Genomic DNA, 27,965 nt, shown 5'->3' with positions numbered 1-27,965 from the left:
AGAGGGAGCTCCCTCTGCTGCCCGCCTGGGAATCAGTCCGGTAAACCAAAGGAAAACAGACGAACTGCTCCTTTATTTACTGGAAACAAAAGATCGCGGGGTTGGTTTAAGTTGGACGGGACTCAAAAATCGCAGTGAAACTTTTGGCTGTCAAGCAACAAAAAAAAAACACAAACAGAACTCCAACTGGATGGTGACCAATAAGAGATCATTAATGGACTTGAACGTGATGCATTGATCATGGAACAATATCAGTGCATTAAATAAAAGCAATAACACCACTAATGAAGACGTAGGTAGACACAGATGGGATGTGAGCTCCGTGGTTACCAACATAGCAACCATTAATCTGTATACATGTGCTGGATCACTTTAATGGCATTCGCTTTTGGGCAGTGTGTGCAGTGTTGTGGTGATTCCTCCAAAGAAACACAGTGAAGGAGATGTAAACCTTCAGACTTTACTAAAACATGTCATCCACAACGAATTAAGTGCAAACGCGAGCCCTTCGTCCCGAGCACACGCCGTACTCCACTGTTTTGGTTCCCTGTGACGCTTCTGTTGTGGAAAACAGGCCGCCGACTTAGCCGTATTAGGTGACGATGACAACTGAGCTAAAAGCGTGAACCTCCCAGTCATGTGATTGATCATGTGATAAACTTGTTGCGTTTCTATAGCAACGGCACACACCAGAAACACATTTCCCGTCCAATCAGCAGTAAAAGAAGGAGGCTTTCAGCTCTGCAGTGGACGAGCTTTAGAGGGAGATGGACGATTAGATCAGGCGATTGTGTTGTTGTTACGGTGTGTGTGTGTGTGTGTGTGTGTGTGTGTGTGTGTGTGTGAGAGGAAAAGTATGCACGTGTGCACATGTGCCAAAGAAAAAGTGTGCACGTGTGTAAAAATATCGTACACCCACAAACTACCTGTGAAATCATTCGATCATTAGGTTGGGTTATTAAGAGTTTCTTAGAGCGACGTAAAGCCAAAACACTCACAGGCCTTTTGAAGAACACACACACACACACACACACACACACACACACACACACACACACACACACACACACACACACACACACACACACACACACACACACACACACACACACACACACACACACACACACACACACACACACACACACACACACACACACACACACACACACTGTATGAACTTTAAACATTCAAACATTATCACGTTGCCAGTTGTGGAGGAGACTTTAAAAACATATGCTGACAGTTTCTGTGAAGTTTCACCACCAGAGGTAATGAAGGGATGGAGACGACGTCCAGGAGAGAGATGTGAGGACCGAGACAGAAAAAGATCTGGCATGTTGGAGCGGGTGATTCATCAGTTCTCCTCGTACGTGATCTGGCTGAGGAAATTTGTCAGATGGACCACAACACAGAGCAAAATAGTAGAAGAAGAAGTTGATCGATTGATGACAAATTTTACTGCACGTGGGAAAAACCTGGTAAGAGAGAAGATTTAGGTCAGCTTCCCGTGTTGCTTTAAGCGCAGACTGGTCTAGCTCAGCTGATGTGTCGTGGAAAAACAACGATAAGCAATGGTAAAGCCTCCACACACGACACGGTGGAGGTAAACGTGGTACGTGTTCTGATTTCAAAACTCCAGGCTTTTGTTTGATCAAACATCTCCATGATGACGGTTCAAATCGTCACCATCCTGACATCTATGTGGTGCCGCAGCCCATACGAGTCTGGCTTGATGAAAACCACCCATAAATCTCGTGGTTTAGTGTTCTGCCGACAGGAAGGCTTCACAGATGGCTGATAAGTCTCAACAGCGAGGCTGAGCGGGAACCAGTGGATGGAGACCCTCCATCTTTGTTTGTTCAGGAGAAGGTGTGTGGACCGTATCTCTTCCACCTTTAATCGACTCCCAGCAGCAGGACCAGCACAGCGAGCTGCGGAAGATAAAACCTGAAATTGAAAAGCCTTTCCTTTTTTTAAAAAACAAAACAAAACAAAAACATAACATCAGCTGAAATGAATTCACACAGGACACATCAATGAGAAGAGGCGTGTAAATGTTTATCTTCTCTCGAGCTCTTCAGCACTTCGAGTTTTGCAAAATGCGGGAACGTGCCAGTGTCTGTCCACGAGTCGATGAAGACAGATGAAGGGATGAGGGAGGGATGAGGGAGGGATGAGGGAGGGATGAGGGAGGGAAAGTCCGAGCCAGGAGATGAAAACAGGCGGCGACAACCTGCTCAGTTCATCAGGGCTATTTTTAGTCAGAGGCTCCTTGAACGATGCCACCGTCTCTCCTCCAGTAGCTGGAGCTCTGCTATGGCAACACGGGCTGTAATGACCAGTGTGTGTGTGTGTGTGTGTGTGTGTGTGTGTATGTGTGTGTGTATGTGTGTGTGTGTGTGTGTGTGTGTGTCCCTTTGCCTCTCTATGGAGCTCTGCCAAGAAATAAACACAACTGCCCATTAGTCTCCTCTGTATGACCATCTTCAAAGAACCACAACACGTCATACATTCTATCACCCATCCACACACACATGCACATACACACACACATGCACACACACACACACACACACACACACACATGCACATGCACACAACTGTTTGCAGGAGTATTTTCTTACTGTTTTCTGCTAAATCAAAGTTGTGATGTCTCAGAGAGAAACAAAATCAAGTGTGGTAAAAAGTGCAGCTTGAGACGGTGACACATTTGTATGAGTGAATGAAAAAACAAAACACACACATACAAACGTTTTTTAGCGTTTGTCAGAACGTGTTACTCAACATCTGTCCCGTAAGTCTTCTGGGATCAACTCCAGCAACCCCCGTGACCCGCTAAAGCGAAGGAATCGGTATGGAAGATGAATGAATAAATGAACGTTAGTCAACATAAAAGACATGTAGAAATTCCGCCAGTGAGAGGAAGAAGCACAAACTTCATTTGATATCAGTAAGTTAAAATTACAGCAGCATCCTAACCATCTGTGAGGAAATATCAGCCAGTAATCGTGGCTTTCATTTTCTGTTTTCCCTACACATCCCACAAGTTTTCCTAAGTACAAGCTTGGATTTAGAAGAGCCCATTTTTAGCACTCATCCACAGTAACTACCACATATAAGCCAACCTGCCTCCAGCGCCCATTCTGAAGGCTTTGTCTAATTATTTTGCAGCTGGAGGGGAGCGTTATGGTTTAGTATAATCTGTTCTAATGTTCATTTTCATGTCTGACCTTTGCACCCGAAGTTGACGCAGACAAATCTCCACCGCCTGTAATTTAAGATGGAAACATTTACTCTGAGTGAGAACCGTAGGACAACGATGAGGATGATGATGCATCGGTTTGACACAAAACCCCAACGCGCGTTTAAACACGCATCCAGATGTTGACGCTGGACGTCCCTGGCAGAAGGCCAGACGTCCCCACCTTCCGCTTTCTGCCGCCTCCTCCTCACGTTTCTGTACTGCTTTGTTTTGACGGAGCACATGAGTAAAGTGCAGCAAAAAAAAAATTATTATAGCGCTCCGAGGCTCCATCGAGGTTCCACAGCAATTTAAAAATAGCAACAGGCGTTCCCAGGAAGCAGAGCGAGCCGGAGTTTGGAGCGTGTTCCTGTGCAAGATTAACACATTTTTGTGAGTATGAGTGTGCGTATGTTAGCGTGTGATTATTGGGTTTGTGTCAGTGTGTGTAGCTGTGTGTTCACAGTTTGTGTGTGTGGGTTTGCTGTGGATAGAAAATGGAAAAAAGCTCTACATTGCAATTCTGGTCCAGATCTTGGGTTATTTCTGGCACTGCATGGCCAAGACGTGCCATCTAGTCCCATTAAGGCCCACACACACACACACACACACACACACACACACACACATACACACACGCATCCTTGTCTTTTAATAAAATCCAGACCATGCCTTCCCTGTTCTTGCCTGGTAAGTGAAGCCGCAGTGGAACAGGATCCTGTAAAATTACAACTTTAGCGAGCCGCTCCCTCGACCTCAGGACGGATTCTCTCCTGTGATCTGTGCGAAGCCGCCATCCAACGTCAACACTCCATGCAATGTCAGTCACATCGACGCGTCAAGTTAGTATTCATACATGTTATTTCTTATGAAATGAACTTATTCCCGAAAAGCAAAGATCAAAACCCGCTTTTTGAAAATGCTCCGCCACATATACTCAAGTAGGATGTTGAGCTATTTATACCGTCTGATATGCTTTCAGTGTAGTTCAATAAAATATTTTATATATACAATTTAGTAATTCTGTTTAACAATTTAACTTAACCTAACTTAACTTAACTTAACTTTACTTTACTTTACTTTACTTTACTTTACTTTACTATATAAATATAACTAAATATCTTCTCCTATGACTCGACTTTTCTCCGGAGCTAAGCTCCACTAATGATCCTGACCTGTGGTGGAATTCAAGCTCTCCCTCTTGACCTTTGACCTCCTCTGGGCCGATAAGAGACGACTGGTAGCGATAGCTGCAGCGTCCTGACGCTACGTATGCGAGTGATGACTGATAGACTCTCAGGAGACACACAAACAATGAGTGAATGTGCACACCAACACCGACAAACAGACACACACTCTCTCTTTTGTGTGTGGAGTGATTAAAGGTTGAAGTGGACACAAACGCGCTCGCCTCCTCCTCCCAGCGCTCCCCATTCGCTTGTCTTTCTCTCCATCTGACTCCTCCGCTGACAGTGAGAGAAAGGGAGAGCACCGTCTCCTCTTCCTCCTTTCTCTGCTAGATGAATCTTTCACGTCAGTATTGATAAATGAGGAGTGATTAATTACATCTGAAGGTTTTCCCTTTTAATTTTTTTGTTGTTTTTCAGATCGCAGACAACTTTAAATCATACGTGATCTTTGAGACAGATTAAAAAATAGAGTTCTTATGGAAGAAGTGATAAAAATTTATTTTAAGTACTAAAATGAAAATATATCAGTCGGCCCTGACTACATGCTGGTTGGAGGCAGTTTTGATTAACTCAAAATTTCTTTGGTAGTTTTTTTTTTCTTCACTTTTCTGACCGGTCTAATCATTTGCTCCACCTTGTGCAGCTGTCAGGGGTGTTGTTACTAGATCTGATGAGGTCAGGGGTTTAAAGCCCCTCAGAGGGCAAAGCTGATCCCCCGGATATGAGTCAGAAACATTATTGTTATTGATGCCAAATCAAATAATAATTATTAGCATTGATGCTAATCCTGAAGAGAGAAGTCGTCTCTTCGCCACCTCCAGCTCCAACGTTTAGAAAAACCTTCGCTCCAAGCTGTCGGTGACATTTTCAGGCTGTGGTGAAAGTTTTATCGTTGGAAATCAGATGATTTAACTACACTGGCGTCTTCTCTTCTCTCTTCGCTCATAAATTGGGATTGTTCTCATTTTAATAACTGTGAAGTGGAAGGATCAAATGAGCCAAAACTGGTCTTGGAAAAGAACTTTGGTCCAATGATTTAAGGGTGACTTTTATGTGGACCTGTCGCTGTCACTGCCCAGAGGGGCTTTTTTTTTTTTTTTTCAGAGAATGATCTTTTGGTGCTGACTTTATTCTGCTGTTTAGTTCTTGATCCATTCACATACGCAAACATTTTATTTTGAAAGGATGCAGCTATGCTTCTGTAAAAAAGAAGCAATGGTGGTTAAACCTGAACAACTGCTGTTTAGGAAAAGATTAATAAAGACGGCCTTTGTTTGGAGACATCCCCAGTCGGGCTGATGGGGTCGCGATGGTCGACCTCCAGGATGGGAAGCCTGCATTTCAGGTAGTTTAAGTTCCAAAACCAAAAAGAAAATACAATTAAATGTGATTTTAATCCAGTAGCTGCAAGGAAAATTAATGTTACATTAAAACACACAAACCACAGATGAGTTTTGTTGACATTGTCAAGTGTCTGCTGTCTTTTCGCTATCTCGAATGCGATGAAAGACAAGTTTGCTGCTACATACCAGGAGTGTCAGTGGAGATGTGAGATATCCCGCTCATGCGCATATCTTGAATAGCTCGTTCTCATCATCACGCCTGGGAGGTGTTAGGAACAGGTCGAGCTTTTTGTGTAGAGTTTAGACTCTTGGGAAAATGAGTGCAGCTAGTGTAAGTAGCGTCTGGACTTCCTTGTGTGATTCTCTGTTTCATTTTCTTGAACCAAACCAACACAGAAGAAAAAAAAGGTTTTAGGAACGTTTAGCCAATCCCAGTGTTTCCCAGAATGCTCTAGTAAGATCTAATTGACTGTTTGAGGAGTTGATCACCAGAACCCCTGCTGTTCTGACATGGAAACCCTGTATTGCTGAATCCAATCCTGCTAAAACCAGCATGACCCCCCTCCCCTGCCAACCCCTAGGAAATAATTTAACTTGTCCCGCTGCATCCTTAAAATGACATTTGGTTCCTTCTGACCAAGCACGCATGTTCACGCACACAATCTTTTTTTATATATAAATAACACACGCCATCTGCAATCTGTGAAGTTGATCATTACTTTTGTGTGTTGTGTGAGTAACTAAAGCCTCACGCTGAAGATGTGAAATGGTGACGCGCAGTCAGAACAGTATGACAACAACAACAACAACAACAACAACAACTGACCGCCATGAAGCACAAACTGTTTGTCAATTGCATCCGTTGCTCCGTAGTGGGGCGACTCCTGTAATCAGATTAGCAGGGTAGGGGGTCTGGAAGGTGGAGGAGGGGTTTGTGTGTGTGTGTGTTTGTGTGTGTGTGTGTGTGTGTGTGTGTGTGTGTGTGTGTGTTTTGCGTGTGCGCGTGTGTGTGTTTGTCCAGCAAGAGAGCAGATGTAATGGTCCAACAGCAAGGCTCAGACTGTCTGCCTGTCTGCCTGTCTGTCTGTCTGTCTGTCTGCCTGTCTGCCTGTCTGTCTGTCTGTCCGTTTGCCTGTCTGCCGGTCTGTCTGAATGTCTGTCTGTCTGTCTGTCTGTGTGTCTGCCTGTCCGTCTGCCTGCCACCTTGTTATTGAAAGCTGCACAACTGCAATCACTTCTGATATCCCTCATGGTTCACGGCTGCTGCTTCAAGCCACATGCGTCTTTTTACGCCACATTTCTGCACGGTGTCTCAAGACTCCATGTCATCACTGCCACCAATGGAGCAGATGAACATATCATGGTAGACACTGCCATGAAACCAACCAAAATTTTTCTGATGATCTGTAACGTCAATGATGACCTCCATCACCTGTGCAGACACGTCTGGTGTGGTAAAATGTGTTCTATCGCCTGTGTGTCGGCAGAAAATGGCTCCCCACATCATATGACCAAACTGAAAACAAACAAAACACTTGTTTTATCCATAACTAACACCATGTTTGAGCATAAACGTGTCACTATAGAACACTTGGTACCAGTAAACCCCAGGCCGACGATCAGTGATTAGCCTTGAGGTTGTATCAGCTGATCTACGGCCATAAGTTCTTGCTTTGTTTAGTTTAGTTTATTGCAGTTCAATGCAAATATGTATTGTTTGTATTTCATTTAATTTGAAAGCTGATTGCAGTCATCAGATTATTATGTTGTTAATGCTGATGCAGAAAAAGTTTCTAGATTTGTTGAGCAATATTTGTTTGTAAGGCACAATTTGGCTAATATATTTGTTTTTATGGTGCACATTTCATTTGTTTAGTAAAAACAACTAGATTTGAAGTAAACTTAACAAGTAAATATGTAGACTGGGATAGGCTTCAGCATCCCGCGACCCGTGGCAGTAGATGAAGTGGGTATGAAAGATGAATGAATGAATGCCTGGAATACATGAGCAGTAAGATTCACACAAAATCCACCTCGCTCAGCCAATAACTAGTCCAGAACTATCACTAATTCATCCACCTGCTCACCGGATGATCCATTCAAAATATCCGTGAGGTGTCCAGGGCCAGAGCATAAGAAATATCTGTGTAGTGTGCATGGTGCTCTGACCCGGGATTCCATTGCTCTTCTGGAGAACTTAAAAGTAAATGAAACTACTACTAAATTTCTGAATCATACTTTTAACGTTGTTGCCCAGAAACGTCTGAATTATTCTGCCCTTGGGGGGAAAAAACAGAAATAGCAGGGCTTTATTTTTGGCAGCAAACGTGGAAGTCTGTGGTCCTAACATAGAAGCAGTAGTGGTGGAGGCACCACTTCCAGTATGGTCACTGCTGTTTTGGGTCATAGCAACATCCTGCTTCATCTATCCCTCCATCCGTCCATCCATCTTCATGCATGAGCGTGTGTTTTCCACGCTATCGCCCCAACCCTCCCGGGTCAGCTCCAGTCGTCTCTCGAGTCCCTCCAGCTCATTTTCTTTCTCCGGGTATCAACTGTTTTGCCATCCAAGTCCATCCTCTTCATCACTTTGGGTTCTGAATAGACGAACTCTCAAGGCGTGACTGGAGATATTCCCGTTGACACACACTCCAAAAGGAAAAGTCAGGCGATATCCATGAGGACCCTTAGTGATTCTGAGTCAGACCTCCCGTTCCTCCCTGACCTGAAGTCACTCGGCTGGCCTTGACCCAGGCATGAAGAGAATCCCGAGGTGTGAAATGTGTGACCCATTTTGTGATTTTGCCTCCTGTATCTGTTTTTAACTGATCACAGAGAGATGTGTTGCGTCTGCCATGGATACCACAATGAAAATACCCGGAGACATCATTTTTATTGTTGCAGGCCATGTTCCGATGACAGAATGGAACAACGAGAAGACAGAAACAAAACAGCGGAGCACGTTTGCCGTCGTGGTCGACCACATTTCTGACACACCCTCAATTTAGTCTGGAGCTCTCTGGCTTTGGAACAGGCTACTCTTGACGAGCAGCAGGAAACAAAAGCAAACCTTTAACCCCTGAAAGATGGGGGAATGAAGTGCATTTTAAATATAACTCATGGCTTGGTGGGTGAGGAGGATGGGATGGCACTGTCTTTGCATCAGATTCTCCAGACAGAAGCCGGCGGATTGTGTGGTGATCAAAGGAGACGGCTGGGCACTATCAGTGTCCTTATCATCCTATGCATGCTGTCTTTCATGGGACAGATAAGATGGGACCATTCTGCATACCTTTCTGCAGACAAAGGCTGCCAATCGACTGATAGGACAATACTGTCAAATAAATCTTTTATTAATATTTATTTTTCACTCATATCTCTGTCTAAAGGCTTTCCTTTATGTATTTTGTTTTCATATTTCCATGGAGATGCTTTTGTTAACGTCTCCTTATATTCAAGCCCATGAGATTCAAATGTTAAAGCCCCCTTTTCCCTGTCAACACCTTCGTTGAGCTCCGTTTCTGATGGAGGGGTGCACTTCTCTGGTCTGCAGGATTTTAAAAGTAAACACCCCCACCCACTGTGGAAGTTACCCTACAGTGAGCTATACTGTAGTAGTGGGCAAATATGGCAAATGTGTCATGCGTCATCATGTAAAAAAAAATACTAGGAACATTCCTCCGCCTCAGTCATGTTATTCTTGGCCCAGGGAGAACATTTTGACACCTGGTCCGGACCCTCAGCGAACCGTTTCCTGTCACACCAGAACAAGAACCTTCTTATGCGCTGTGGAACCAAAACACGCGAAAAGGTCCCTCAAATAAAAACACGTTTGTGCGCTCAAGAGTTAAACCGATGCTGTCAGATGAATTTACCTTCAAAATAAAAGGGCAACGAGAAAACGTCGTGACCAGAGTGTAATACTAAGACCGTGGTGAATTTAGCTCATTAAAATAGATCCCCTGGTTATTGTTTAGCCGGCTTTTACAGAGGACAAACTTTGCGTGATTCAAGAAGAAAACAAACAAAACGTGCAGATCAGATTAAAAAAAAAAAAAACTGAAAAATTGTATGTTTTAGAGTCTGATTTGTCAGACGTTTCAATCAATCACATGAGCAAAAATATGAATAGGAAAGCCTGTTTTATAGTTGGACTCATAACACACATGAAAGTGAGGCCACTAAGATAATGTTGCATCACTTTATTATCTACATACCTATACAAACACCATGCGTGTTTGTGTGTGTACGGGGCTGTACGATATATATATATATATATATATATATATATATATATATATATATATATATATATATATATATATATATATATATATATACACACACACATGTGCTAATGTTTAGAGTAGAAAAATATAATTTCCCTACGGGGTTTATTAAATATTTATTTACTTTATTTCTTTACACACTTGGATCTGGCTGATTTTTTTTTTTTTTAATTTAATTTGAACATGGATATAAAAAGCAAACACAGTGGATTTCCATGTATCCAGTCCTTTACTCTGAAAAGCTTGACCGGAAGCAGCGTGTTTCCTCTGGCTGACGGCGTCAGACGCGGAGACGAGGCGGACCGGAGCTGCAGCGCCCAGATCAAACCTCGCTGACGGACCGAGACGCACGTTCGAGGCGAATCGCGCTGGCTGCTCCTTGTCTTCCTCCTTTACCTCCTCCTCCTCCTCATCATCATGGATCCTCTCCGAGCCCACGCTCCGGATAACGTTTGGACGTAACGCTGGTGACATGGGAATATACTATTTATGCGCTCAGCCCCGTGGATCTATGCTGTCTTGATGGAAAACATGTCACCGCAGCAGGGGACCATGGGACAAAACAGGTCCGACTCTGTAACGGGGGAGAGCAAGGCGCCCCCCGACAACAAAAAGGTACGGGACCTGCGTGTACGTGGGACTCCTGGTGCGGACGGGCTGCTGATTATTGGATGTGGTTTGCGCTCTTTACGCACAGACAAAGTTTCAACACAAAATTTGCTTTGGTATAAATTGCAATTTAATTTTATTATAGTATTATTTAATATAATTTTGGTAATTGGATTGTTAAGACATTTTCTAACCGCTGTTCTAAATGTGATTTATTGACGTGTGACGTTTGTATTGAAATGACAAGCTGTTAAATGTTCAGCTTCGTTTACATTTTTTAATTTACATTTATTGGTTTTAGAACGTTTGTTTTCTCTGGAGAATTTTGCGCTCTTAAATCTATGTTCATTTTTCGAGGAAAACAGCTTTTCAAGAAATTAAAAGAAAAAAAAAATCTTATCCTAGATAAGAGGACCGTATCCTGACTTAATAGTAATAAAAACGCTCATCTCTCCATCTTATCGTGTAATTTTACGGGTCTCCACTTGTTATCCTGCGTAAAGCGGTTTCTGATTGCAGATTAAAAAGCACTTTAGAGGTAATATTTAGTTATCAGACAGAGGAACGACCGTCAATTCTGGATTCTCATGGCTATAGCTGTTAGAGAGAAAAAGTGCATTTTCAAACACGATTCCTAATTTTTCTGTGAATGCACTTCTCGTTGTTATAAGTATTCATTTACTGTAGGCGATTCGGACTCAAGGCAAACACAGAAGATTTGAGTCTCCGTCAATTAACCTGTAGTGAAGAGCGCCCCCGCTCAGCGTGTGGTGAAACCGTGTAATTGCAGCTTCCAGGACGGGAGAAGCTTTTAAATCTGAAGAAGCTTCAAAAATCAGTCATTAGTGAAATTAAAGCCAACATTTCTAACCAGCACAGTTTCACATATAAATCCAACAGACATGGTAAAATACAATTATTGCATAGAATAATTAATAATGTAATGTTTTCACAGGTAAATAGTAAAATAAATACAACAAAAAGTCAAATCAATAAAGAATAAAGATTGAAGAGTGATGCAAATAATTTAAAAGATTCTGTATTCGATGCAGGTCACCTCATTTCACTGCCTGGCTGTCAAATACAGTCTCTGTCCTTTTCTGAGTCCGTCTGTGTCAATTCTCAGCCCTTGGTGTCTGATAAGTGAATTCTTACCAATGCCATTTTCAATGAGCGGCTCACGCTCTTTGGCCACGGTTGGAGAAACATTCTGTTGTGTTCAACTTTGGTAAATTGTGAAAGCGGAGCCACCAGCCTCAGCTGAGGAACCGAGCTTTGCTTTATCCTCGCCGACTCATAAACTCTGCACAAATGTAGAGTTTCTGCATGCCACCCAACACCTAGGAATTACTAGTGTTGACATGTGAGTGTCAGAATGTTAAGGGTTTACCTTGAACTGCATTCAACATGCATGACGGGTATTTACTGAACATGCACATACAGTACACTGCATGTAGTTGACAGTGTTTAAGCTGCTGTTAGCTGAAACACTAACTGTGACGGTCCCTGCTTGCCATTCGCTCTCTGCAGACGTCAGGATTTGAAGCATCAAGTCTTCTTTTCTTACATCATCTGTCCGTCGCCTCGCACCTAGGAGAGGGAAAAGCACATCACCTGCCAAACGTTACTCCCACCCCATCCACACCTCGCTGGAAATATGTGCGTGTGAAAAACAGAAGTGCATCAGTGATGAAATTTGTAAGGAAAACTGCTGATTTTGCAAGGCTCATCTGTGTGAATGAAACAATTTCATTGACATCCTAAAAAAAAGTGAAATATGTGTGTTTGGGTGTATTTGTCACTCGGATGATCTCAAAGCTGTTTGTCATTGTGAATTATTTTAAAAGAGAAAGTCTAGAGCAAATATAGTCAACCTGCATTTGAGGCGGTGATGTCATGAGTTGAAGGAACACTTATCAATCGCTGCACAATAACTTAAGAAAGCTCATCCATATGATTCCCCCTTTGGTGCTTTAGATTCATCAAACGATTCCCAGATTGGACGAGTTGTGGTGTGTGGTTAGCTCGCACGGTTTTAGCATGTTTAAATAAAGGAGCTGTGGTGGAATCAAACAATCCTGTTATACATATCATCTCCTGACACAGTGAGAACGAGAGGGACCATAAACATTATGCAACCTCTAGACGACACACTTCTCCTCTCCGTTCAACGTTTCGCTTGTTTCCTCTTTTCTGTTTTCGCTTCTCTTGTTCGTTTCCCCCGTCTGCCTGTATTTGTTTTGTCTGCTCCTCTGCATTCAGAAGGATTTTACTCAGAACAGTGCAAAGCGTTGCCTTTGGCTTCCATTGACCCCTCTCCCCCCTCTTCCCCCCTCTGACTTTGTAGAAGATGAAGACCTTGGCCCAGAGGCGACAGTCTGCTCCCTCGCTGGTCATCAGCAAAGCCCTCACCAGATCCAGAAGCACATCCAGGTATGAGCAAATACCCCCACATATATGCAGCTTTTATTCGCCAACATTTGTTGCTTCGGCTCAAACTGGATGAACATGGGATACGTGCATTGACTCGGAGGTTCAAGAGAAAATTCTGTCAGTCAGTAATCTCCATAAATTTTAGGATTTCAGGGCTCAGTAGCAGAAAGAATAGAGAGAGGGACGCTTAGAGGCTGCAAGTTAAACTGATCACGTGCAAAATCCACACGAATAAAGTGAGCTGAAGTGGAAAGTGGGGCTTCCAGCACTCTCCCTGGACAAATACACATTACAAATCAGCGGTCGGCCTCCCTCGACTCAGTCATGACTTACTGGGGAGTTAGATTCTTATTTCTCCTGGCACTATCTGGCGTTTCATCACCCCTGTATTCCACAAATCCCTTCCTCTTCCTTTAATGGGCTCGGAAATAAGCCATTACAAGACCCTTGGGTGGGATGTTTGTTTACCAGAATGCTTGTCTCACTCATCTTTTATCTTTCTCCATGCCAGCATATTAAGATTTATTTTTTTGGACATTTTAGCGGGAGAAGATATCCCAGGGATTTCATAGACTTCTGGGCATTTGAAGAAAAACAGCTTGTTGTAGGGAAACAAAGTGTATTTGTTGTTTATGAGGAAGTGAATCGGAATCCCTCGGGGGGGGGGATATAATGGACCTGCAAAGAGATGAAACGCTCTCCACAGCAGGACGAGGCTTGAAGGAGGGGGCCGCGGGGATGAACCTGACCAGGTGACGCTTCCTCAGTCCTACCTGCATGTTAGGACGCTTGGAGCCAAGACTCCACTGTTTCAGCTGTCAGCTTTAACCTTTGACCTCTCATCAGGAGCAGGAGGGGCCTCCAGGGTCATCGGGGGTCGATACCTCCCATGCGAACAAGTTGGTGGGGGGTGTTCATTAACGTCTGGATGTGGATATACACTCATGTAGGGGGGGTCTCAGCTGGGCAGGGGTGTGAAATGAAAGCGGTCAGGTGACTCCTGTAGGTAGGGGTTAAAGGTCACAATGGAGATTATTTCCAATTCCTGTATTTCCTTCTTTTTTCTGTTATGAATTCATATTTTTAAGAAAGTTTTGCTATGTTTTGGTAACCATGGCATGGAGTCTGGTTTCTTACAGTCCTGTGAATGCAGCTTTAACAAATATTTGAAACAATGCTTGGCTGCAACTTGCTGGGGGTTGCATCACCACCGCCGCGCTCTTCATCCCAATAAATCAGTGAGTCAGGCGTTACTGGGAGCCGAGGGGAGGAAAGCAAGAAACACATGAGTATCGTTTACCGAGCTGGAGTTTTCTTCCAAGATTTGAAGCGTTGGATTACAACGATTTTGATTTCTGGCTCCACGTGATTTTTAAAGCTCTTAATTTACGACTTTCTTTCAGGAGCGTCGGCTGGATCTGAAAGTGATTTTTTTTTTTTTTTTTTGCTCTTCCTGCAGATGCTTCTTCGTCTTTCCCCCTCTATCAGGCGGCCTCAGCTGGCCCGTTTGCATCACCTTCATATCCAACTTAACCTCACCCCTCAGCCTCAGGCTCTACAGTACTGGGTATTAGGCTTTCAAAGTGGAAAGCCCCTCTTTCTGCTCTGGGTTGAGTAAAGTGGATTTACAGTGAAGAAGAAAAACATATGATTGGCTGACACTGGCGACCCACAACCTCACAAGCACATGTTGTTCATTAATGCAGTCATCAGGATATTACACTACAGTCATAACCTGCTACGAGCGCTTAGAACCACAAGAAATGTGATCCGTTTTTTATTCTTCTGGTTACTTCACAAAAAGCGACATACGAGAGCGTCCATCCGCTCACACGTCACGCAAAAGACGTTTAACGGGTTTTCATGACCTCTGGTTTAACCATCATGGTCCGACAGCCCCTGGTCACTATATATGTGTGTGTGTGTGTGTGTGTGTGTTTCCTCTAACCGTATATGAACCAGTTTGTTCGGTGTCAGGTGGAAAAGATGTCAGGCAGCGAGTTTGATTTTAAAAGTCTCACCAAGATGTTTGACATTTCTTCATTCAGGGTTTCTGAACTTTTCCACAAGGGAAGTTTTGGACTTTTCCTGCGGGCCGTTGTCGGCCCTGTGTCTCATTCTGGCTTCACTCTTCAATATTTTCTCGTGAAACTCGTTTTAACGCTTCCTCCGGAAGTTGGATCGATGTCATCGGATGTTTAGGAATGTTGAATTTCTGCATTTCCAATAACAAAACTTGTATTTCTTGTCATTGAAAGAGTGAGGTTTGTTTTTGAAGCACATCTAATCTTGTTATGTCTTCGATTAATTCAACATGATGGGTAATGAAAACTGGATATTTTTTGCTTTTCCATGGCGACGCTTTGACGTCGGTCTCATTTCTTTTAATGATTTTTTTTAAAAAAAATGTCTTTATCAACTGCTGGACACTTTGAAAGTGTTTCTATTCATTTTTTTTGTGTGTGTTTGTGTTTTTGCTAAAAAAAAGAAGAAGAAAAAAAGCAGATCCACTCCAAATCGGGAGCGAGAGATTCATTTTGACTTCCTTTTATGAGGAACAGGCTAAGGTTCATTCATCGTTTTATTACCTCTCACTCGTATTACACATATATTCACTTCTCGTTGTCGCAGCTGAAGTTTGACGTCTTTATTGCTGCTTTTACTGCTGCGTTTGTTGCGGAGACGAACAAAAGCCATTGTGGATTTAAGAGATGTGTGTTTGTGCAATGACATCTCACGTATGCATGTTAACTGATGCTCTCTCACCCCTTTTCTGTCTCTAACGCACACACACACACACACACACACACACTCAGTCTGACAGTCGTTTTGGTGGGGAAGGAGGTCAGTCATCTCATGATGTCGTCTCCTCGTGCAGAAACGCACACAAGTTCAACCGGAGACACACAAACGCCTCCAGGTTTGAGAAAGCAACACAAAAACCACACAAAAGAATTACCATTTTAATGTAGACGCATTTATTTCCATTAAATCGCAGCATTTTCAACCCTTTTTTGTTACTATTTTATGCAGCAACTGTGTTGAGTTTTATATTGTCATTATTTTTGTCTATTGTGCGTCCAGTCCCTATAAATCTCCCTAAAGACAGAGACCCGTCCAACACAAGACTGAAAACCACTCCTTTGTGATTTATGCTGATAGGATGCATCAACATTTAAACACAGCTCATGTCCTGCTTCGCTTCGTTATTCATGCGTTCAGCATTAGTATTCAGTGGGTCATCGCGTTCCGGCTCCCTTCCTGTGTCCCCAAAAAAGTCAACAATTCTCCCCTCAGTGCCGCGCCTCAACAAAGGTGGCCATGTCTACCGGGTTAGGCCGCGCCGCCAATTTATCAACATCACACGACGCACAAAGGAGCCGTTAGCGGCTCGTCCGTCGGGCCTGAAAGGACGGCCGGCCCGGCTGTCAGTCTGGCATTCAGGAGGGAGGGATGGGAGATGAATACGGGAGGTGTCGGGGCTGGGGATGTGAAAGGGGCTTCGCTCTGCGTGGGGGCATTTCCTGGATCTGCGTTGGCAGTAGGAACAGAGGAGGACGTGTCGACGGACCCATTGGGACGTGTTGACACTGTGATGGTGATGATGGAACGGTGAAAAAGATTTGGAGGCTGGAGAAAGACTGGGAATGCTTGATTCAAATTTAGGATCTTTTCTAAAGGGGAATTTTCTTTCCCTCCCGTTGCCTTTACTCTCCAACAATTCAAATCTAAGACTCCTGAATGTGTGTGGAGGTTCCCTCTGCTTCGTTTAGTTTTACTTTGGGCGACACACACAGAAGGAGATGCACCCCTGGGTGATCATCTCCCGTCTTTTATTTAGTGATGGAACCGATCACTTATGTAATCAATCTGGATGGATCCCAGTTCACCGCAGGATCCAAGGTTCTTTGTTTCCGACCAGCGAGACTTGGAACGCCGATGGATGTTTTGTTGGAATGGGTTAACAGCTGAGCCGTGTGTGTGTGTGTGTGTGTGTGTGTGTGTGTGTGTGTGTGTGTCCCCGTCAGAGATGTACATGTATAAGAGAAGTGGGTGTGAACATGCGTGAGAGAGCGGACTTAAAGTGTGTACACAAAAGAGACACAATCAGAGATAGACAGTGTGTGTGTGTGTGTGTGTGTGTGTGTGTGTGTGTGTGTGTGTGTGTGTGTGTGTGTGTGTGTGTGTGTGTAACATGAGATTCAGGTCTTTAATCTGCCCGGGAGGGTAAACAGGAAAGGATGGAGCTCTCAAACAATTTCCTCTTCCTCCCAAAATTCCCCTCTGAATTCGTCTGTCCATCAGCGACACAGATTGACGGCGGAACACATCGAAAAGCGACATTTTGATTCAGAACTGTGTTTAAGTACATTTCTCTGACATGATGGCTTTTTAATGGAAGCAAATGAATCCAAAGAAACAATTAAAAAAAAAAAAAGTTCTGGTATGAAGGGGAATAGATTCGTGCCTTAATGATTGACTTGCAGGCTGGCAGGCTATAGATGATAACTTTAACTTTTGTACACATCAGTATTTCACGTCTGGAAACAAGCCGGGACAGGGGCAGTCGGGGTGGGGTGAGGCTCACCGCTCTCTGAAAAACTATGTGAGAAAATGGTTTTGACATTTCTCAACTCACAGTTGCAGGAATTTCTGCATTTCACAACCTACAAACCAAAATATGGGTAAAATATTCAGAGAATCCGCAAAACAGTTCTTGAAACCGACTTTGCTCCATCTCTGGAGTCGCGTTTATCTGAGTTGGAATTGATCGATATGTCTGTCTGTTTGTGACACTTGTGTTGGTTTCTCTCTCCCCCCCACCCCCCACACAGGGAAAGCTGCCTGACTCCAGTCAGCCCAGAGTCGTGTCCCCTGGTCCAGGCCTTCCTGGCCGAGTGTCCCGGTCGCCTCTTCCTGGGTCACGCCCAAACGCAGCTGAAGACGGGCCTGCAGACACAGGACCGGCATCTCTTCCTTTTCACCGACACGCTGCTCGTCGCCAAGGCCAAGTGAGTTTCCTCCTGGAAATTTAAGACTGATGAATCGATGTGCCGTATTTTCAGTTTTTACTGGTTTCAAAGATTTTTTTTGCTTCGGATAGAGTTTAACCCTCCTGCTATGTCCCCCGTTTCTCCTTCCCTTTTGCTCCCACCAGTATATAATTATTTCCTAGCCAATTAAATCCATATGAAGCCTGGCCCAGATCAGAGCCACGCTGGCCTCTCTGGGCCTGACGGTTCGGGCTCGGCGCCCACAGAGCGGACAAACTGCAACACACTCCTTCAAAAATAGAAACTTAAAGAGCACATGTTTGTTTTTGAAGTCCGCCCACACACACACACACACACACACACACACACACTGTACGTTGGGGTTACGACTATCCGCGCACACACCTCGATGCAGACGCAGCAGGGGCCGCTGTGGTCATGTGCCAGTGGGCGGAGCTAACCCCTGCAGCATTCTCTATAATTGGCTGCTACGTTGTGGTGGACTCAGAGGAATGTGTTGGTATGTGTGTGTGTGTGTGTGTTTCAAGTTACGCGTGTGTATACGTGCACAGAGACTGTATGTGATTCCACAGGCGAGCGTTTGGAGTCTTTCCTGCTGTAATTACAGACGTCCTGGTTGATAAATACACTCCTACTGAGCGAGCCTGTCCTTAAATGCTTAAAAATAGCCAAAAGCTTTTTATAATTCTAATCTATATGGAGCATCTTAGAGGAACTGCCATCTGTAGGTTGCAGAAAAAGTCCCATTGCATCAACAGTGGACGCCACTTTGGACCGACCTCTTATCAAAGAGGCTTCTGGGTTTTCCTTTCCTGAAAATATTTGTCTCAATTATTACTTAATTGATTAACCGATTGACTTATTGATCATGCATCACGCTTCTACGTCCTCGTCAGGTCCTCCACTCACTTCAAGGTGAAGGCTCAGGTGCGAGTGTGTGAGATGTGGATGGCCAGCTGCATCGAGGAGGTGTGTGAAGGGAGCACCAACCCGGAGAGGAGCTTCGTCATAGGCTGGCCCACCTGCAACTGCGTGGCATCCTTCAGGTAGACACACACCCACAGCGTCAGGTCACACCTGGGCGGGGCTGAGGGGGGACACTTGGGATCAGGTCTTAATTTCGTCGTGCATTTTTTACAGCTACACAAGTCCCATCTGCTGGGCTGTGGCCGCGTCACTCCAGGACACTCCTAGTAGAGAACACTATGTTCTGCGGCGCTAATGCACAACACAGAAGGGAATTAAAACCTGAACATGCAGCCGCAAAATCCCTAAACCCTCATGTGCTGAAAGGCCGTTCCAACTCATAAAGCTGATGACGACACACACCCAACAGCCCGAAACACACCAGGCTCATAAAAACGCATTCACACTTTGCTGATGCCCGGCTGTACATATGCATTTTTTTTTTTATCCTTATTTTCCGGCACCATGAATCCCCCTTCTGTGGTTTCAGCCGGAGGGAGTTACATAACAGAGCAGAACAGACAGTCGCTTTCAACTTGATTTAATCTGATTATCATTTATGACTCTCTTTGCTCCTCTTCAGCTCCGAGGAGCACAAGGACAAATGGCTGTCGCTCATCAAAAGGTAAATGCTGGGCTGGACTCTCAGTTGTTGTTGCATTAGGGTTTATTCTAACCCCCCTAATGAATTCAGTCTCATTCTTTGATCGCTTCTCTTTAAAGTCACGTATTTTGATCCTGGCTTTTTCCTTGGTGTTCCCCAATGTGCAGCCGGATAACCGAGGGAAAAGAAAAGGACGACCCCAAGACTATTCCCCTGAAGATATTTGCCAAGGACATGGGAAATTGCGCCTATGTAAGAATCTCTTCTTTTCCTCCGTGACTTTTATCGCTTCTATCAGCACAAAATTGATTGCCCCCCCCCCGCCCCTAGTCTTCCTCATCTGTGGGTTCAATGCATCGGGTTATTTCTACTCTGATTGCAAAATGCTTCTTCCAGGCCAAGACGCTGGCGGTCAGCAACAGCGACAGCACCACTGATGTAATCCGCATGGCTCTGCAGCAGTTTGGCATTGCAGTGAGTAACAAAGACCACTGCCGACACTCAGCACCGCATCCAGGGGCAATTCTCAAGAGTTTAAGGGAAATTAGAGACACAGATACAGCCTCGGCTGTAGCTAAACAGTCTGGGTGTTAGTGTGCAGCATGTATGTAAGATTTATAATGGAGGAGGGAATGTCACATAATCTTGAACAAAATTGTGAAGTTTAAAACATTTATTAAAGTGCACTAATTCATGAAGGTCACAAATTGGACTGAAATGTGAAAATATGTCAGTATTTTTGCTGAAATTGATCTTTTTCCTCGCTCCAGGGCTGCGTTAAAGACCACCGGTTGTGGGTGAGCTCCAGTAAAGATGAACCTCCGTATCCTCTCATTGGTGAGCCCAACTTCCAATAGATAAAAACCTCTCTGTTCAAACACCACAAGCACAAATTAATTTTTCTCTTTAGGCATTATTATTAAAAATACATCAACTCCATGTTTGGTATGGGTTTTGAAATAAACTTGTGAGACTGGTGATTCTTAAAATCCTATAATGATGGATACTCACATCTCTAATGAGTTGAATCTGGAAAAAAAAAAAAAATCTTAAATAGTTTTTAAATCAGATTTTTGCTTCTGTGGCACTTCACATTCACAGAATGATCATGACCTCTAACCTCTGGACCATGTCCTCTCGTTCAGGTCACGAGTTTCCCTTCAGCATTAAGATGAGCCACATTCGGGACGGTGGGAGCGGCGGCGGCGGAGGAGCAGGGAAGGACCCCCTGACCCCCACAGACTGTCCCGGGGTGCTGCTGTTAGACCAGTGTCTCCCCCCGGACACCCAGTGCCAGTTTATCCTTAAACACAGCAAGGCTGTCCTGGGACCAGCGCCGCTGATCGGTGAGCCAAAAGGGACTGTGAGAAGTTCATATGACGATAATTTGGGTGTCATGAGAAGGTTTTATCAGAACACAAGTTGTAAGGGATCAAGGAAAAAGGAAAGTTCTGCTAATGGGTCCATGTTTTATAGCAGCAGGAACAAGCAAATGGCAGCGACAGCCATCACATAAAAAATATAGAGTCCTGAAATCACAGAGGTGTATTCCATGGAGCAATTACGGTAAGCTGTTTTCAAACCACAGATTTCAGTCTGGCAAATGTTGAAACAACCCTAGTGTGCTTCAAGACCTCAACCCCCCCCGAGGAAGACGGAGTCAGTTTAAGGTTTAACTCGGGTGTGTCTGAAAGAATGAGAGGCCATAAGTTTGATTCATTCAACGTGACGTTTGAGGTTTTTGAAGTGGATGGCCCAACAGTTGTTGTGACTCTAATCATAAATATAATTCTCTTTATGCAACCACCAAGAGTAAATATGACGATAAATTAAAAAAAAAAAACGCCTAATGCAGAACAGAAATCGCCGCCTCTTGTTTTTTGCTTTGGACGCTGCGATTTGGTAACGTTAGAGGACAAATCGACAGGAGATGGAGACGAGAAGGAGTGGAGGAGAATGGTGGGAAAGGTATTTAGGGGACGAGGGGCTGCAGCAGATGTTATGAGAGACTCTGTGTTCCAACAAGAAAAACACCAGACAGACAATGAGGAAGAAACCCCAGAAGGCGGACGAGTGTGAGAAGAGGAAGATGGAAAGTGAAAAGAGATGAGTCAGCCATGGAGCGAGTGTGAAGGCCAGCATGGGTGAAGGAAAAAGAAACAACACGCTGTAACAGATAGACAAGGAGGAATTTACAGAATGGGGGTGGGGGGGACGCGGGCAAAAAGAAATAGATGAAAAAAAAGACGGGGGGGAAACAAGATGAGGAGAAAACGAGTGTTTTCCAGTCTGGGAGTCTTGAGTTTGCCAACCGCCGGCCTGACCGCGGATCCCTTTGTCTCCAGCAGAATAACATCTTATATAATTGATTGCTAATTACTCACTCACTGGTAGCCGCGGCAGAATCCCAGTTAAAGGCGTTTTATTTCCAAGCATTCCTTTTTTGGAAATACGGAAGTTTTTTTTTTCTCTCTGTTGTTTCACACAAGTAAAGCACATGTAGGTATCACGGCAAGAAGACAGGTAGGCGTGACCTATTGTGGCCAAAAATGAAACACAAAATTCTGCAAAGTGATGGAACCATCACATTGAGCAGGTTCAGATTGCCATGACGATGGGATCTGTTGGCTAAAAACATCAAGCCGTTTCCCTCCCAGACTAAATCTGGTGTCTCTATTGTTGGTTTCTTGTAAAGCACTTATGATCATGACAGAAAATTACATTACTTACTGCTTATTTGTGTCGGAACAACTACCAGCTTTGGGTCGGGAGGAGAAACCCACACTGACACGATAACACGAGGTCGGATGTTTGCGAGACTAAAGTCTTGCCTCGTCTTGCGTTTTTACTCCCCATGAAGGTAAATACTTCATCGAGTGTCTTGTTATGCAACGTGCATACCGTGTGATTACTGCATGAATGATGTCGTCCTCCCAGTCGACAGGTCGTCAGACTGCTTCTTCAATTGCTGCTTTCTGAAAACGGGTCCTGAGCACCAACGTGCGATGATGGAACGCTGGCAGCGACGTCGTGGTTTTTACGATGTGGATTTACATTCTGAATGAAACGATGGGCATCAATCCTGCAGTGTGTGTTTGAGGCTCGGGTTGTCATTAGGTAATGAATTCTCCGTCAGGTATGTCATGCATTTGGGACTTTTGGGCTGCTGCGACCTCCGCCCTCTGTAGGAATGCTCCGTTTGTTTAGGGAGTTCCATCCTCGGCTACAAACACACCACAACTCACCGAGTGTGACATCACTTCCTGACTGACAATTACAGTTTACTGCGATGGCCCGCTGGAGGATTAACTGCCGTGTTGACAATCACTGCGAATGATGCCAGTTGTTCTGCGTTTCGTCAGTGTGCTACAGATAATGACGAGCCATCGGTCAATATTTTCTGATCACTAATCCTGCCAAAGAGGGAAAACTGCCAGATCCGGATAGCCATAATGCCTCCGATGTGATTCCAAATTGCATTAATGATATAATGAGGGATCTGATGGAGGTTTGCCCTCTCTGAGTGATTACTAGTGTTATATATTGATTATTTCTTTGTGACCATTACAAGTTGTGACCATTATCCAGGCCTCTAGCTGGGTCGTAAACACTCGGGTTTGTCAGATTGCTGATTTGAAACAGATTGTCATCAGATTTCACTTCCTGACTGTTTTTCCATTTTACTCAACAAATGATCATTGGTTTACCACAACTGGTCAGGCAACTGATAAATTAAATGATCTTTTTTCAGTACGTTTGGGCGACACGATACGATTTCTGTCAGATTGCGGCATGATGTGGTCACGGCCGACGTGCCCCCCCCCCCCCCCCCGAGTCTCAAGGCCGCGAGCGACAATGAAGTCTTGAAGCTGGTGGGGGTTTATCATCTCGTGTTGCACGGTGATCGCCTTTAGTTGATGCAAAGACTCTTGACAGTCTTTCGTGGAAAACAATAGTATTGCCTCAGCACACACCCGGCTTAGCAGGTAATTTCACCAGAACCAGAAAGTCTTCATGCTCCACGGGGACATTGTGGGTTTGACTGACATTTCTATCACAGTTGGCGACAGGGTTTTGCGATGGGAGGTTATATGAAACTCTGAATGCCTGCTGCTCCGTCTCATCAGCGTGCGCTACATTACACGTATAGTATGCACTTTCATAAGCGCAGGAACACGCTGTGCTGTTACGTCAGAGGGAACACGTAGACGCCCGACCTGCAGAAGGATGTTTAAACCAACAGCACAGGTAGACGTTGTGTCTCGGCAAACTGCTGAGCAAACACTCCACAGGGAACACGCTGTCGCGAGTCTCTCGGGACACACAAAGCCCCACACATGACACACACATACATGCATACATGAACTTAACACGGTGCTCTTAAACTAACAGAGGCTCTATTTTAGTCTGCCTCTCTGTCGCTGTCTTATTGGGGTCTTTCTGTCTCGCCGTTTTTTTTCCCCCGGGTGATTTTTATGCTAGGTAGCAGAAAAAGCAGGAATTGGAGACCTGGACCACAGAGATACAAGGAGTGCTGGTTGAAGGTTTTATCTAGGAAACAGAACACGTCACCCTAAATGAACAAAAGTGATGGGGCAAAGTAGGGGGGAATGGGATTGGACACACACAAGTGCAACACAGCTTCTTTACTTTAAGGACACCAGGCCTCACACAAAATAAAATGGCAATCGTTTTCATGTGTTACACAAGCATCCGGCATTTGGTTCTCTGTGAAACCGCAGCTCACCTCTTCCTCTTCCTCTTCCTCCACAGAGCCTGGTCAGCAGAAGTCTTTTAAGAGGAAGAGGTCTCTGATCAACTGGCCCTTCTGGAAGGGGTCCAACCCTCAGCTGGACGCCCTGCCCCTGTCCACGACGCCGCTCTCCCCCACTCAGGGTCGGCTGTTCGGACGACCCCTGACCTCTGTCTGCTCTCCAGACCACGGCCTGCCCAAGCCTGTCATGGTGAGCTGAGTGTAGGTCAGAAGGGGTCAGGACCACGTCTAGAAGGGTCACAGCAGGATTTGGGGTCATGTGTATTTAGGAAAAGGCAGCTGAAGTGGTTGATGGTTAGTTAACACTCCGAAATCAACTTGTTTCCTGGATTCAGATTAGTTCCAGCGTTTGTCTTCATGCAGCTCTGGGTCGTGTCCACCGAGTCTCTTATGAGCCAACCAGAGAGCCTGCAGAAAAACAACTGCAGATTAACCTCTTCTGCCCAAATAAAAATCTGATTCTTGGAAATGATAAATCTGAACCAAACCAAACAAACATCTGCATTAGCTTAATACTGTCTCTTTGATTTCCATTGATTTCAAACATCACAGGACTTCTGAGTGAACGAATCCTTTGGTGTCAAACAATGAAGTGATTTCTGCTCGAAGCGGATGTAAACACGCAGCTTTTGATTTCCGACATCTGTCAGCGATGGAAAAACTAATGTCTCCATTTAAGTTCCTTTGTTTCATTCATGTAAAGAGATTTTATGCCGGTAATCGTTCATCTCTGTTCCTCCAGGACATGTTGGTGTACCTCTACCTGGAGGGGCCCTACACCCGGGGCGTCTTCAGGAGGTCGGCCGGGGCAAAAGCCTGCCGGGAGCTTCGGGATAGATTGGACAACGGGACGGAAGACCTCGAGATAGCGCAACAGTCTGTGTTCGTCATCGCTGCTGTCTTCAAGGTAAACAAGACACACACACACACACACACACACACACACACACACACACACACACACACACTCTGCCCCGTCTCGCTGGTTTCAAACCAGACAACAGCAAGCAGCAGCGACTGATGTGCATCCAGAATCACGTAAGTCCAGACAGTATAATCTGCCTCTACATTTCCAGGCAGGCTGCCAGCCACACAAACACACACACACACACACACACACACACACACACACACACACACACACACACACACACACACACACAAGGTGCTCATTGCTCCACATCCAGGACAAACAGCCACCTCAGTGTCGGCCGTCCTGACAACAAAGAGGTGTCCTCTAATTTTTGGCCATTTTCTTACAGATTCTTTCTATAATAAAATGATAAAAATGTTAATTAATCAAGTGAAGAAACACTGATTTAAAAAAATCATTTATAGTCGGACGCATCCAGAAAAAAATCAATCCTTTTCTTTGTGTTGTCAGGTGGGTTTGAGTGTAAGTGGCTCCAATCTATAAATGTGATGTTTGCAGGACTTCATGAGGAACATCCCTGGCAGTCTTCTGTGTGTGGATCTGTACGACCAGTGGATGGAGGCCACAGACGCCGAGGCCGTGGAGGAGAGGATCCAGGCCAACCGGAGGTATGAGGGTTGAAGCCCTGCTTCACTTATTACCGTTAATTTTCCTGTTTTAAAGGAATATAATGTGAAATATTCAATATGCATTTAAAGAAAAGGTGGTTTTATTTCGAGAGTTTTTTAAGGATGAAGATAGAACTATAACTTCAGCTCCAGAGGAACAAAAATTCCTTCTGCGTGGGAAAATTAAAGTAACTTGAAAGCAACAATGAGAACGTTTGTGGACAAAATTCTTGTGGAGGCTGAGAACACTGAACACATACACACACACACACACACACACACACACACACACACACACACACACACACACACACACACACACACACACACACACACACACACACACACACCTTGGAGGAACAAGACCAGTGAGTGGGTGTTTAGTGGTTGCTGCAGTCATTCACTGTTACCCATCCCTCCGTCCCAACACCCCTCCACCCTTCCGTCCCTCCATTCCCCCATTCCTCCGTCCCTCCATCCCTCTCCTCCCTCAGGTTGCTCCACCTCCTGCCCAGCGAGAACCTCCTTCTGCTGCGACATGTGATCGCCGTGCTGCACTGCATCCAAGGCAACGCCAATGACAACCAGATGAATGCCTTCAACCTGTCCGTCTGCATCGCTCCCAGCATGCTTTGGGCTCCAGCACCCAGCACCCCCGAGATGGAGGGGGAGGGCACCAAAAAGGTGAACATGCAGACGCTAAAGAGAGACTGCAGCTAATTGTTACTTAAAGCTGTTTATTCTCTCAATCTATCAAAACTATTGAAATACTTGAACGTAGATAAATATTATCCATTTCCTGTCACATGACGTAGGGAAGCAGAAAATACCAGCGTGAGGGAAGACCTTATATGTCAAGCAAACGCACACCTGACCCCTCGTAAACCCACAAATCACTGGTTTTACGCATGACCGAAACAAATTGTGAGCTTTCAAGTGTCAGAGCGTCTTGTGACCTTTGGGTCAGAAGCAGGGGCAGCAGAGCTAAACAGCAGCTACAGACGTGTTTTATAAATACACAACATGCTGAGCTGCTACAGGTGTGTTTTACTCCCTATCTTGTAGATTGATGCAAGTATTTGGCTTCCGCTGGAATGATTGCGATGCCATGAAAGGGTTATTTCTGTCCAATAAAACACAGGCATACCCTTCTGGCGCCGTCATGCCAATAGCTTTGGTTTTTATGTCCTCGGCCCCTGAGATTACTCCGAGGAACCAGGCGCAGAGCCGATGGCTAATTGCAGAGAGGCCGAGCGAGGACCCGTAGCGAGTCCTTATACGGCCTGAGAGTCAAACGGAAACACAAAACAGACACACAAAAGCAGGATGGAAAAGAAATGCAGATTAGAACAAAGTGTGTTGTTTCACCGCCGTGGATATTCCCAAAGATTTATCGTTCATCTGGCAGAAACGAAACTGCCTAGTTGTTTCAGAGGCAGCAGCGTGGATTTGAACTATCAACCAGAGATCGCACAGGGAAGCCCCTCATATACACACACACACACACACACACACACACACACACACACACCTTCCCACTCAATCAGAACCGACTGTGTTGTCACCAAGACACAAAGCATGCACAAGTTTCTGATTTGACGTCTGTCTGGAAACTTACAGCACCTGAATAGCAGACAATGTTGTGTTCTCTGTGGGTGGTTGGTTTGCTTATCTTTTGAAATGTGTGTGTGCATGCATCAGTGTGTGTGTGTATGTGTGTGTGTACAGTATACGCTGGAGTTGGTTGAAGTTCACTGAGAAAACATGTAAAGAATTTCCTTCAAAATCCTGAGGCCAAGTGTGTGTGTGTGTGTGTGTGTGTGTGTGTGTATGTGTGTGTGTGTGTGCTTTAGAGGAAAATTGTGTCGCTAGCGCACACACATACTTGTCAGCACACACACCCTCAACACCCGCGAATACCTGAATATCTCCTTAACAAACACTCCCCTGATAACA

At 44.7% G+C, this 27,965-nt stretch overlaps 1 protein-coding gene across 2 annotated transcripts in view; it reads left to right on the top strand.

Annotated features, from left to right (window-relative positions):
• arhgap20 (Rho GTPase activating protein 20) overlaps positions 1 to 27,965 on the top strand; it is a 38,953-nt gene that overhangs the window by 3,994 nt on the left and 6,994 nt on the right. The window contains exons 1-13 of one of the 2 annotated variants that reach the window (XM_068329565.1): positions 10,400 to 10,681; positions 13,023 to 13,108; positions 17,944 to 18,120; positions 19,020 to 19,169; positions 19,673 to 19,714; positions 19,861 to 19,945; positions 20,090 to 20,167; positions 20,464 to 20,530; positions 20,839 to 21,039; positions 24,467 to 24,657; positions 25,210 to 25,374; positions 25,900 to 26,009; positions 26,504 to 26,693. In XM_068329565.1, coding sequence (XP_068185666.1) covers positions 10,556 to 10,681; positions 13,023 to 13,108; positions 17,944 to 18,120; positions 19,020 to 19,169; positions 19,673 to 19,714; positions 19,861 to 19,945; positions 20,090 to 20,167; positions 20,464 to 20,530; positions 20,839 to 21,039; positions 24,467 to 24,657; positions 25,210 to 25,374; positions 25,900 to 26,009; positions 26,504 to 26,693 — 1,668 coding nt within the window. In that variant the 5' untranslated portion in view covers positions 10,400 to 10,555. Of the gene's footprint in view, positions 1 to 10,399; positions 10,682 to 13,022; positions 13,109 to 17,943; positions 18,121 to 19,019; positions 19,170 to 19,672; positions 19,715 to 19,860; positions 19,946 to 20,089; positions 20,168 to 20,463; positions 20,531 to 20,838; positions 21,040 to 24,466; positions 24,658 to 25,209; positions 25,375 to 25,899; positions 26,010 to 26,503; positions 26,694 to 27,965 lie in introns of those variants that run through there. The other variant, XM_068329566.1, reaches the window with a different exon arrangement.

Source organism: Antennarius striatus, chromosome 12 (assembly GCF_040054535.1).
Source record: "Antennarius striatus isolate MH-2024 chromosome 12, ASM4005453v1, whole genome shotgun sequence".
NCBI classification, from domain to species: domain Eukaryota; kingdom Metazoa; phylum Chordata; class Actinopteri; order Lophiiformes; family Antennariidae; genus Antennarius; species Antennarius striatus.
This window is presented reverse-complemented; position numbering and strand designations above follow the sequence as displayed.